Source organism: Meriones unguiculatus, chromosome 2 (genome assembly GCF_030254825.1).
Source record: "Meriones unguiculatus strain TT.TT164.6M chromosome 2, Bangor_MerUng_6.1, whole genome shotgun sequence".
NCBI classification, from domain to species: Eukaryota; Metazoa; Chordata; class Mammalia; order Rodentia; family Muridae; genus Meriones; species Meriones unguiculatus.
Genome location: NC_083350.1, coordinates 34,728,998 through 34,742,362, shown reverse-complemented (window position 1 = coordinate 34,742,362; position 13,365 = coordinate 34,728,998). Strand labels below are relative to the sequence as shown.

Genomic DNA, 13,365 nt, shown 5'->3' with positions numbered 1-13,365 from the left:
ACATAATAAGATCTTATCTCTTAAAGAACCTTTTATACCTATCTTCTCCAGCATTTCTTAGCTTTGTGAAAGTGCTTTTTGTAAAGACTTAGTTTAAGTGTTACATAAGCATTGTTTTCCTTGCGAGATGGGAAGACTGTATTTTTATCTATCAGTTTTGTGACTCTTAACCTATCTATAAAGAATAATTATTTAAGTAAATGAAGATAAAATTAGAATATACTTTTGAAAAGTCTAAAAATTAAGTGTACAACAGTAAAGAAAATACTTTAAGATTTAAAAAATTCAAAACATGTTCTGTTTTTCTACTTTTAAAAAGTATCTATATTGATTTCCCAGAAAAATTATTTTCCAATTTTTCTACTTGTGATAACTTTTAAATTGAAATATCTAGGTTATCAGTGTGTTGTTCTATGAAACAATGGATTTTTTTACTCCTTTGTTATTTTAAAATAACCAAATTCCTGGTTTTTAGGTTGTGTGTTTGTGGGGCATAAGGAGATGCCTCTGCACGAGCACGGGACCTGGTTTTGGGTACCAACCAGTCATGTAAAGAGCTGGGCATGATGTGTGCCTCTGTAGCACTGCCACTGGAAGGGGCACAGGCAAGGGACCATGAGAGCTCCCTGCCACCAGCTAACCTGAGCACTCAGAGTATTAAGGGACACCATCTCCAAGCAAAGCAAACCAACCAAAGCAATGTGGAGAGTGAGGAAGACACCTGTGGTGATTCAAATAGGCACATCTATTTGAACATTTGGTCCCCAGAAGGTGGTGTGTTCAGGGAGGGTACAGAATCTTTTGGAGGTGTAGCCTTGCTGGAGGAAATGTGTCACTGGGACTAGGCTTACAGAGTTTATAGTCTTACTCTGCTTACAATTTGCTTTCTCTGCTTCCTGTGTGTAGTTGAGATATGATCTCTCAACCCTGCCTGCATTGCCTGTTGCCATGCCTTCCTTACCCTGGGGGCCAAAAGAAACTCGTCTACAAGCTGATTTTGATTATGGTGTTTTATCATAGCAACAAAAACTGATAAAACATCTGATTTCTACCTCTGGCCTCATTTACATATGTGCTTCCACATGCTCATGGTCATATAAACATCTACACACATGTACCACACATGTACACACAAACACAATTTTTTTAAAAGTTAAATTTTGTTTTTGTAATATTTACTATTAAGGTATAGACATAAAAAGTAATGGTTGATTTAAGAGTCTCTTGTGCTTTGATGTCAGTGGCCTCAACAAATAACCTGAGCTTTGTCCTTCAGTTTCCTAAATATATGTGTTATCTCTGTTGACAATTTTCTCTTCTTAATATTATAGCTCTCTATCAACACCAGCTTATATCGCCAAGAAGTTAGTTTTGAAGACATATTTTACTGAGAAGACAACTGAGAACAGTTGTACGAATGGGATGAACACGTGTCAGTTGAACCTGCTGAAGTCTGAATGCTAACGTTGCTCATCGGGTCCTGCTACCTAGTGATGCACCTGTTCTTACAGTACTCCATTTCATCGTGCTTGTCTTGATTAAAGAATTCAAAGTGGAGTACCGAAAACTTGATATGGATAATAAAAAGAAAGACAAGGACAAATCAGATGATAGAATGGCACGGCCCAGTGGTCGATCAGGGCACAGCACTCGAGGAACTGGGTCTTCTTCATCTGGAGTTTTAATGGTTGGACCTAACTTTAGAGTTGGGAAAAAAATTGGATGTGGCAATTTTGGAGAATTACGATTAGGTAAGACTGTTTTGTTTATTTCATTATATGAAGAACATTTTTTAAATGAATGCACTTGTAAAAGTACTTTCTTGTTTTAGTTGTGAAGTTCTTTAAGGTATATAGTTAGTTGACCACTGTTGCCCAAAATCCTAGGTTATAAAGAATACAGATGTTGAAAATTTATTTATTTGTACTTTCATCTGTTAGGATTTCCCAAGTGTCTGAATGTCTCTTTGTTTGAGATTAACCATTTTCATTTCTTAAGAATGTGAGAAAACAAGAAAACGTAAATTTAAAGCATCAAGCAGGGACTGGAGAGGTGTCTCAGTGTTCCAGAGCACTGACTGGTCTTCCACAGCACCCAGGTTTAATTCTCAGTACCCACATGGTAGCTCACAACCACTTGTAAGTCCACTTCAAGGGAATCCTGTGGCTTCCTTCTGACCTTCTTCAGTAGCGAGCTCAAGTGCATAGTGCGTGTACACACACACTCACACATGTACATATATATATATATGTGTGTGTGTTGTATTTGGTTATTAATATTTACTGTTGATATATCTTTTAGTAAAGTTGTGGGTAATCCTAAACAGCTGTTTAACCAAATCACCACACAGAGACTAGGATTTATTTAGTTAACCTAGAAGACAATGCTGGGCAATAGTTAATCCATCCTAAACCTCTAAGCCCACCTAGTTCCTACCATTCAGATTCACCCATTATACTTGCTTTTAGTGATATCTTAGGTCCGGTTCATTTCTCCACATTGTTCCAAGACCTCTTCTCCAGCCTCTGCTCTCCCAGCTTCTGCCTCCTACTCCTTCCTCTCTCCGGCTCCTCTCCTTTTCCTCCTACTCCTTTCTCTCCTCCTGCTTCCTTCCTCTTCTCCCACTGTAAGCCAGGATGTCCTACCCTATCCTCTCCATTGCCCAACATTGTGGCTGGGTATTTTAATTGACAACTAAGAGAACATATGGTGGCATGTTTACACAAACTTGAGACAGGTGATACTTAGAATAATTATCACAATGCAATGTCCGGATTGAAACCAGACAGTGGGGGAGAGAAATCAGCATTTGAATGAACAAGGGTAAGGTGTATACATTCCGAAAGAACATTATACCAACATATATGTATATATATAACGTGTATGTCTGTATGCAGGCAAAACACCCACACATAAAAATGAGTAAATAAAATTTCATACAGGCCATAACTTCCAGTAAGTCTTTTGTTGTATAGTATGTTTTGGGATAATATTTAGGTTCCATTTTCATATTTCAAAGTTTAGTAACTGGGTTAGAATCATATATGTAGCTTAAAGTCAAGTTAAGGTACTGTGTAAAATTAATGACATTTACATTGTTATAATTGCTTTTTTCTATGTGCTGTTTTCCCATTTCCTTAACCCTGCTGTATCTGGGATAAGGTTTAGGATCATTTCTTTAACAAGGATCTCAGAACATCTACTCATGCTGTAGTTTGGGAAATTCTGGCCTTACTAATTGTCCATCTACTTCAGGAACCTGAGGCTCCATAGGGAGGGCACTTGTGTTTCTTTTTTTGGGGGGGGGGTTGAAGATAATTTGTGTGTTTCTACTGAGCTTCTACAAGATGATAAGAATATCATCTTGTAAAACATCCTAATTTGTAGTCTCTTCTATTTCATTTGTTTTGTATTACTAATATACATTAAATATTAATGAATGAAAAAGCAAGCTAATAAAAGCCAGTGACATTCTTTGCACATAGCTATAAAGACGATGTAGTTGACAGATTCTTTTGCATCTAGTAGGGACTGAAATATGTGAAAGGGCAAATATTTTCAGGCTTATTTTTGAAAGATAGTTAATTTGAATTTTCTAAGCTGTTTCTTACTTGAGAGAAAAATTAGATTATTTATGTTCTATCAGATTTTGAGACCATGGAATTCTTAACGTTGATCATATATTGAAGGATGTTCATGAACCACTTTTTAGGTTATTATAAATCATAGATTTATGAGTATAATATAGAACACTAACAATATCTGCATGGGCTTTGGTTGTTTTTATTAGAGTTATCCATAAAATTTAACTATTTTTATAATATACACTGTGTGTATGTATATATGTATGTAAAACAATGCTAGTGGGCCAACTTAACCAGAACAATTTGAGACATAATGTCTCATGAGCCATATGCTGAAATTTCACTACATATTGTGAAACATTCCTTTCTTTGTATCTGTGAATAAAAGTAAAGACAATGTGCCTGCATAATATCTCTAATCTTAGCCAATCAAATGATCATGTAGACTCAAAGTGTGTTGTATATATGTGATATTTATTTAAATATTTTATCTATATATCTATATCTTGAAAAGTCAAGTTAATATACTATAATAACATATCAGACTTTTCCTGCAAAGCTATGATTCTACCAGAATGCAGCGTAGTGAACCAATGAGTTTAGTTAGTTAATTTCAATAGTCTAGGTGTGATGTTACTCAACAGCAGGCATAATCCCAAAGGCAGCTGCTTCACTAAGGAGCCCACTCCACTTGAGTGCCAGCGTAGGAAAAGCTGCATTTCTGGAGCACTCTGCCTGACTTACAGGCAGCTTGGCAGGTCAGGAGATTATTAGCCTCATGGGTAGGACAGCCTCTTCTAAGCAGCTGTTTATTGCATCCATAAACTTAACCTTGGGGAGGGGACTTGTGGATCTTGGAAGTTTCAGCTCTCCAGGATTTAGAAGATCTTTTACTTCCTGAGTTTCATGCTTTGTTCCCCTCTCCAGGAGGGAGTATTTCCTTATATAACAAATAAATATATCCTCTCTATCTGTACATGTCATTGTTTTATGGATATTTAAGTATTTTACATACAGGCATTCATATCCATATATATAATCATAAAGAGCTAAGTCACTTTAATTTTTCTTATTTATACTAAGGGAACATTTTCTACTTTCTTTCCAGAGCCCTTCATGGTTTCTTTGTTTTTTTTTAAAAAAAGTTATTATAAGGATTAGGTTTTTTGTTTGTTTGTTTGTTTTGGGTTCTTTCTAAAATTTTTTATTAACCTTTATGTTTACTTTATGTGTATGGGTAGTTTCCCGCAAGTACGTGTGAGTGCCATGTGTGCAGTACTTGTCGTACTTGCAGGGCTAAAAGACAGTGTCAGATCCTTTGAGCCTGGAGGTACAGGTCGCTGTGAGCTGCCTTGTGGGTGCTGGGAATTGAGCACAGGCGCTCTGGAAGAGCAGCCAGTGCTGTTCACTGCTGAGCTACCCTCTCCAGGCATGCTTTGGATCCTTAATGTATTTCTACTTAAGTCAAATTAATAAAAACATCCTGAACATTAGATTTTTCTATACTAATTTTGCAATTTTGTGTGTGCGTGTGTGTGTGTGTGTGTGTGTGTGTGTGTATGTGTGTGTGGTATTTGAGTAATAAAGAATATGAGGTTTACCTTTTCTAGGTTAGTGCTTTTCAACAAGTGTCCTTAATTTTCCACAAAGATGCCCAGATTTAGGCTGGAAAGTTTTCTGTTTTATAGAAAGTTGTCTCTTATAAGTATAGGGCACATTAACTACTTCAGACCTTTTTGATACCTTGCTGTTATAACCTTACATGCAACTCAATGATACCCCACCCCATGCCTAGTTGCCTGAAGAAGAGACAATGCTGTCCACTGCTGGACACTGTTCTCACAGGTTATTAAATTTTCAAAAAAAAAATGACTGAGGTTAAAAAACAAACAAATGGGTAAACATTAAATTTAAATTTTATTTAAATCAGGTTGATTTGTGTTTTTTATTTATGTGTTGGCAGTAAAGCTTGCATTTTTTACCTGCTGGTAGATGTAGTTCAAGTTTAAACAATAATTCAGAATCCCTAGAACTATTTTTGACATATACTGAGTGACTTCAGACATAGCTAGCCAAAATCATAGGATATTGTATACTTAAAACATTTTTATTTGTATGGTCTTTGGACAGCTTTTAAAAATATTTTAAAATCTTTAACGATCTCATCTAATATGCAATGTATTCTAATTCCCCCATTTCCGTCTCCTTTCCAAGTGCCTCTGTACTCTTCTTCCTAACAATTTCCCCTCTTCCTTTCATGTTTTATTTTTAGAAAATGACCCTACTGAATTTAATTATGGCTGCCTGCCTGTGCCTGGGTGTGTAGTTATTTACTAGAGCCTGGGAACTTACTAGTGGATACATCTTGACCTTTCTCTCACCAAGTGATAAGGCTTCTTCCTCCCCTCCCCCTTCATTTTGTGTGAGTGTCTGGCCCATGGAGGCCAGAAGAGGGTGTTACATACCCTAGATTGGAGTTACGAGTGGTTGTGAGTCTCTATTTGGGTGCTGGGAATTGAACCTAAGTCCTTCCTCTAGAATACCTTTGGACATCTTAAAATCTTTGTTTGGGAAGAACCAGTTCTTAGAAAAAGAGCAATTACTGGAGACCTAGATAAGGTCATGCCTTGGGTATGTGGATTATCCAATTCCCAGCCTTACTGTCTTTATCCTTCTGTGTACCCAGGAACAGTATTCTGTTCCATGCTATTAGAGATCAGCCCTCTACCCAAAGGTCGTTGGGACTATGGAGACACACCAGTCCTAATCAGTTTATTTTGCCCTGCTTCTCTCCCCAAAACTCTAATAATGGACTTTGCTTAAGCACTCCTTATGCTCTTGTCTTCTGCCATCTTATCTAAACAGTGTGCTTCTGTACTGCTCTGTGGCAGTGCTTCTCCATCTTCCTACTGCTGTGTCCTTTTCATACAGTTCCTCGTGGTGTGGTGACCCCAGTGATAAAATTTTTTTTATTGCTACTTCATAACTGTGATCTTGCTACTGTTAGGAATCATAATGCAAATATTTAAATATTTGTGTTTTCTGATGGTCTTAGGTGATCCCTGTGAAAAGGTAATTTGACACCTAAAGGGTCACGACCCACAGGTTGAGAACTGCTGCCCTGTGACATTCTGTGTAACCTCTTCAGACTTGTGAATATAACAAACTTTATTTCTGCTGAGCTTCATGTCTGTTTTTGTGGCAGTGCCTGATTGACATAACATTAAAAGCAAAACAAATCAGCCCACACAACTCAGACAAGGGTATTATTTATTGCTTTATGCATTGCCATAGCTAAAGTAAGATACTGTGCCCTTTGACATAATTAAGCTTTCCACAGGAGTTTCTACAGCTTCTTTTATTTTTGTTTTTCTTCTTAGATTGCTCACAACTCCTTGTTTTGATGTGTTTGAAAATTATGATATTGAAATTTTCATAAGCTTTATATCTCCATGACATAAATTATTTGGGTAAATTCACCGTTTTAACATTTACTAAATTTTTCTTTGTGCAGAAACATTCTAAAACATTTGAAAATGTAAAAATAAAGAGTAGATGGTGGGGCTGGCAGGAGAGCTTAGTGCAAGAAGGCACTTGTCACCAAGCCTGACAAGCTTAATCCTTGATACCTTCATGATGACAAGTGAGACTGATTTCTATGTACTCCATGGCACATACATGCCCTGTCACTTCCCTCAAATAAATAAATAAACAAATAAATAAATACATAGATGTTAAAAAATTGAAAATCGACAGTGATGCTATGACAACAGATTTAAAAATCCCCAAGTACATTAGTTTTAAATACATTATTTTGTTTTCTTCCACCTAACACATACTAGAGGTTGAGCACCCAGGGTACCCCTTTGTCTTCAGTTTGTGGTATTATTGTCTGTAGGCTGATCTCACTAGCTGTTACTCCTTTCTAGTCAGCCAAACTGAAGAAGGAAGAAGAATCAGGCATATACTCTGTTCCGGGAAACTGGAAGTGTCATACTTCATGTCCATTGGTGCGAAGTTAGTAATGTTGTAGTAAATAAAGTGATGTTGTGCTATATAATGTGTATTATTTTTTGCCCTATGATTATCACGGTGGTATTATATAGCCAGCTATCACAATCAATAAAACACAGACACCTGTTAGAGTTTATATTGCCTTATTTACCTTGGGTAGCCAGATATTTTCACCTATGCTATCTCAGTAGCCTTCTCATCCATTTCCCAGTCCCCATCTAATGCTATCCACCTTAACTCTTCTTGTCTGGGCTACCTCCATCCATAATCTCATCAATACTTGCTTATATTTTTCATCTTGGTGTTTCTTTTTATTCTATCCTTAGAATCCTTTCTCCTGGCCCACATAGTTCCTTCTTTATGCTAACCCATCTTGGCGTCCTCCTTCCTCCTCTCTTTCTGTCTGTCTGTCTATTTTCTCTGATTCTTCTGATTCAAAGCTCGGGAACCATAGCCATGCCTACCGCATTCTGCCCTGCACAGATTTTTAGGCTTTTTAATCAACCAATCAGCAATAATGTCTTAGGCAGGTTTACACAACAAGGATAGGTGTATCTAGGCAGTCACCAGATCTTGAGGGCCAGTGATTAGTATCAAAATACAAACATCAGACCAACCCCCAACATAGTCACTTGGCCACATTAAGCTGGAAAATACAGTTTGTATCTGGGCAACCATTTTTAAATTTGGGCATTCTTTATTATGGGAAGTGCAGAGTTAATATTGATAAACAGCTAGTCATCTGAAGGACATAGTTTTCCTTAATAACTCCAGTTCCCCAGTGTTGGTAAAACCTCTTCACATTCAATATGGCAGAAAACTGAATTGGAAATGTCAGTTGAAATAGATTAAGATATCAGTGAACTAGCCTCAGACCACTTGAAGCATTAATGATATCTCTGTGTCCCCCATCTCACTCATACCATGTAGACAAATACACTGTGTACCATTTGATTTTGTGTATAACACATACTGATTAAAATCTAACTGTAGGACTATAGCTATACTTTGTGGCAAGACTGTATATTGTTTAATCTTTGTTCATATTCATGACTGTAATCCTCACTTTAGCTTGATATCTAATATTAATAAAGATGCTTTTTAGGATTCAACTTTTTGTTCTTTTTTTTTTCTGTGAAACAAAAAGATTAGACTATACGAAAGCCAGCAAAAATGTTGGTATATGTTCTGTGGGATCTATTTAATTACTTGTCTTTTGAATTTTTCCTGCATATAGTTCAGAATAAAAATTATAGAAAGATAGTTATGAAGAGATTATAATCTGGAGAACTATATATTTTTTCCATTTTAAAACTCAATTGTGAGTTATATACCAGTTCCTTAAAACCAGGTTCTTCACTGTTAGTAACAGTATGTTTCGTAGATGATACCCACATTCTCATATGTGATGAGTTTAAAAATGTCTATGAAAATATTTGTAAATGCAAAACTAATTGCTTAAAAATAAAAAAGATATTCTCTAAACTTTGAGAACCATGAAGGCTTGTTTAATGAGTTTCAGAATAGAACTTGATTTGTAACACTTAGTATTTCTATTGGGTTAAATCTTTCAAATATGTTGAGTTCATGAGATCTATGCTACTCAGCATTAAAAATGAATGTTTCTCCATTTACACATTTTTATGTAATAAGGGCAGTATTTAGAATATTTCTGAGACTATTTTGTTCTATAAAGATGGCAGCACATCTGCAGCTGAAGTTAGGAGCTATATGAAAGCTTAAAGGGTGCTGTGTAGAAAAATGCCATACGTGAAAATTGATAAGCCACCTACTTTGTTTTTAGTGGTCATTGTAACCAGAGCCACTTTCTCCATTTAAAAACTGTAAACAGTCATTTCGATTTTCAGTACAACTGTCATCCATAAGCTAATTTAAAAAATTGAAATTAAGAAACAATATGTGCTATTTTTTCTATTTCTTTTTGTTGTTCTTATAAAGATACATGCTAATGTGTATTTCAAATTGTCCTCCTATCCTTCTTAGCTCTTATTCTTCAACGTATTCTCCTGGGGATGCAGATTCTGACCATTGGGATTTTCTTGGTTTAAAGCCAACACAAAGAAAACTGTAGTTTATTTAAATTCTTTGCATGTTAGTGATGTTAAACCTGTGTTCTCATTTGTCATTTACATGCCTTTGCATTTAACATAATTTTCAGTATTTAGGATTTTAAAGCATTTCATGTAACCAAATATGCATAAAACCCTCTGTTGATGTTTTCTTATCCCCAGAAGGGTCTCCATATTTGAGATAAGTATTTTTTGTTTCATTTCTTCTATTTAACTCTAAATAGTTGTAATTAATTTGGTTGTAAGTTGAGATATTACTTTTCTCAAAGTAGTTAATGAGTTTCTAGCTAACTATTGGTTAGTTTTCTTTTCTTCCTTTCTTCCCTTCTTAAAAAAAAATTTTATTTATTTTTAGTTTTTTGAGACAGGTTTTCTCTTTATATCCTTGGCTGTCCTGGAAGTAGTTTTATAGACCAGGGTGGCCTTTCAAGTGCTGGGATTAAAGGTATGTGTTATTACTGCCCAGCTTGAATAGTTTTCTTAATTAAACATAGCCCAGAATTTTTGTTTGTCTGATACATATATCAGATTAAATAAATGTGCCCTAATAACACTATTCCACAATGATTTAAAAGGAAATGGTGGATGGGTGAGTTTTATGTTCTTTTTTTATATAGGTGTTTTGGCTTTAAATGTATTCACTGTTTACTTGAATATTGATTATTTCTTAAGTTTCTAATAACAAAGTCAGAATTTTTTTTTTATTAGAATTGGATAATGTGTTTATTAGTACCAGTTTCTACTTGGAATCTAAGTGAAACATTAAATCTGTTATTGAGTTTATAATAAATTTAGCAATTTTCTCTTACGAGTTGGAAGTAAAAGCTTTTGCTTTATTTAAATGTTTTACATACTTTTTGTTTTAAATAGTCATAAAAGTTATGTAAATTAAATTTAAAAGTATTAGCAGAATCTGACTTATTTCTTCCTTTTTCAAGGGAAAAATTTATACACAAATGAATATGTGGCGATTAAACTGGTAAGTTCATACTGATTATTTATAATTATTTCTCTTAATTATTGGCTTATTAATTTTTTTATCTTCACATTTATAACTTTGGTGTCCATTCAAAAGGAAGAATGCTTGCATGACTAGCCTTTTGTTATAAAAGCCCCAACATCATCCTGTTTCTGAAGCATATGATGTTGTACTTTCTCTGTCATGAAAACTCTGTCTTTACTTTGGCAGCATCATGCAAGTAAAATTTTATAGTTTGGCAGTTTTTATAATTTATAAAGATATTTTCAAGTGGATAAACATAAAATTTCTGTTTGATTCAATCATGTACATAAAACAAATTGTCTCTAGCATTCAGGATTGTATTTGAAGATACACTTCCTATTATCTTCTGAAGTTTTTTTCTACTGGTGTTTTATAAATTTGGTTGTTGCTTGACTTCCAGGGATTCAAAAATCTGTGAATGTTGGTTGTAGCAAGGAGTATTTCAAAGTTTCATGTGCTCAGTATGACAGGTACAAAGTAGATCTGTTTGGAAAAATTTGTTTTCAGGAATTTTTATTCATTTATATTATCGTTCGTTCATTCATTCATTCATTCATTCATTCATTCCTTGAGACAGAGTTTCTATTTAGATCTGGCTGTTCTAGAACTCATTTTGTAGCCTAGACTGGCGTTGAACTCACAAATCTACTTTATTCTGTCTCTCAAGTGCTGGGATTAAGGGCGTGTGCCCCTACATGATACTAGGAACCATTTTTATATGGCATATTTTCTTTGTCTGATTGTCAAGTTTCCCTGAGGTCCAGGCTGACTTGGTGTTCTCATTCTCCTCACCCTTGTTATCCTCATCTCTGACAGTGTGACCTCTGTTATTAGGGTGATATGAGTCAGACTCTTAGAGTAAGAGGCAGTGGGAGGAAACTACAAAAAAGAGAGGAAGGAAGGAAGGAAGGAAGGAAGGAAGGAAGGAAGGAAGGAAGGAAGGAACCAAATATAGAAAGAAAGCTTTTGAACTGCAGTAGAAAGTCCCTACTGCTTAAAGTGTGTTTGTGAGTGTAGGCGCGTTTTCCTTCCTTTCACTGAAGTGAAGACAGGAAGTCAGGCTGTGGCACCATTGAGACACATGTGACTGACAGGGCTTAGCCAGATGACTTTTCCTTGCCTTCAAGGCTTAGTCTTTGGCTATATCATATGAAGCCTGCTTAGGTTATGTCAAGATTATTACTGCTGTTTTTAATTGGATTTGTGATCATCAGTCATGAGAGTCAGTTTATATAATCAAGCTCTTAAAGATGTCAAAATTGAGAAAATAATTTTTGCTTTTTGATGAGATATTTTCAATATTAAGGTTCCAAGTGCCCAAATTAGTATGAATACTGTGTTATTTTAAAAATATCAGTTCACTTTCCCCTCTCTAGCAGCCATCAACTGGCAGTAACTCATCAGCTAGGGAGAATGCTTTCTGTACCCCCTTCATCTGTGCTGGAGTGTTGATGGGCTGGGGTTTGTGTAGGCAGCCTTATCTGTTCCGAGGCCGTGAGTGCAGTGACAGCACTTTACAGCACTCCTCCCCCTCTTTGACTCTTAAATTCTTTCTGTCCCTTCTTCAAGAAGGCTGTATTCCTTCAGGGTGCAGGGATGGAGGGGATTACTGAGGGTGGTTGATACAGATGTCTCACTTAGGGCTGAACATTCAGTAGTCACTTATTCTCAGCACTTTGACCAGTTATGAATCATCACATTAAATAATTTTAAAAGGCAACATAGAAAGCTGATTTAAAACAGACACAGGAAGTTAATATATAGGAGTCATAATAGAGAGACTCAGCGTACAGGAACTGTACAGTATTTGAATGGGTATTCTGATTTTGTTTGAAATTGTTCTTTTTCCCCCATGTTCTAACCCATTGTATGGCATGGGGTTTGAAGTGGTGTGCCAAGAAGTGGCTGGTGCTCTGTGCTAGAGATGAGGCGGCCATAGTGAACCGCTCTGTGTGCAGAGTGTATCCTGTGTCAGAGACAGGAGCCCTGGCAGTTAACTCATCAGCTGTGACCCCCTACGTCCTGTTATTTCAGATTTAGAGCTTGTTTGCCCTGTCCCCACCAGTGGTGCCTTAGTAAATACAAATCGTGCCTTCTGGCCTCTTTATGTACATTACATGAAGCACAGTTTATTTGTATAATTCTCTTTTCTGCCTTTTTCTGGGGAGATGTTGGAGAGGGCCTCCTTCCTTTAATCTGACTGTCTTTTTAGGCAGTTTCGTGTAGTCCAGGCTGGCCTTGGGTTTGCTATGCAGCTGAAAATGACCTTGAACTCTGGATCATCTTGCTGCCTCTTTTCAAGTGTTAGGATTATTGGCGTGCACCTCCACACCCAGCCTGTTTGTCTTTTTCTTTGTAAGTACAGCATTACATACAAAAGTTATTATTACTCATAATTTACGGTAATTGGGAACATTTTTATTTTTACTTTGGTATTTTGAGGTAAGTTTGGCCTATAACTATATCCTTCCTATATTTATTGGAAGGTCAGAAATGTTTACATTTGGTCCTTAATTACTATGTTCCATGTGTGTGGTTTGATGTGTTTATTGTGTCTGAGTGCAATAGATGAGGTGTAATTTTGTTTAGAACCAGCCATAAAGATACTCACTTGAAAATATATTTGTAGATTTTTAGACATTTCTGTATTTTGGTGAAATAAAGGCACTGTGTG

The 13,365-nt window shown here is 36.0% G+C and overlaps 1 protein-coding gene across 10 annotated transcripts in view; it reads left to right on the top strand.

The window, feature by feature from the left end:
- The window catches only part of Csnk1g3 (casein kinase 1 gamma 3), an 84,076-nt gene that overhangs the window by 25,512 nt on the left and 45,199 nt on the right, over positions 1 to 13,365 (top strand). For all 10 annotated transcript variants that reach the window (XM_060377258.1, XM_060377259.1, XM_060377256.1 and 7 more), the window contains exons 2-3: positions 1,332 to 1,751; positions 10,627 to 10,667. In XM_060377258.1, coding sequence (XP_060233241.1) covers positions 1,574 to 1,751; positions 10,627 to 10,667 — 219 coding nt within the window. In that variant the 5' untranslated portion in view covers positions 1,332 to 1,573. The remainder of the gene's footprint in view (positions 1 to 1,331; positions 1,752 to 10,626; positions 10,668 to 13,365) is intronic.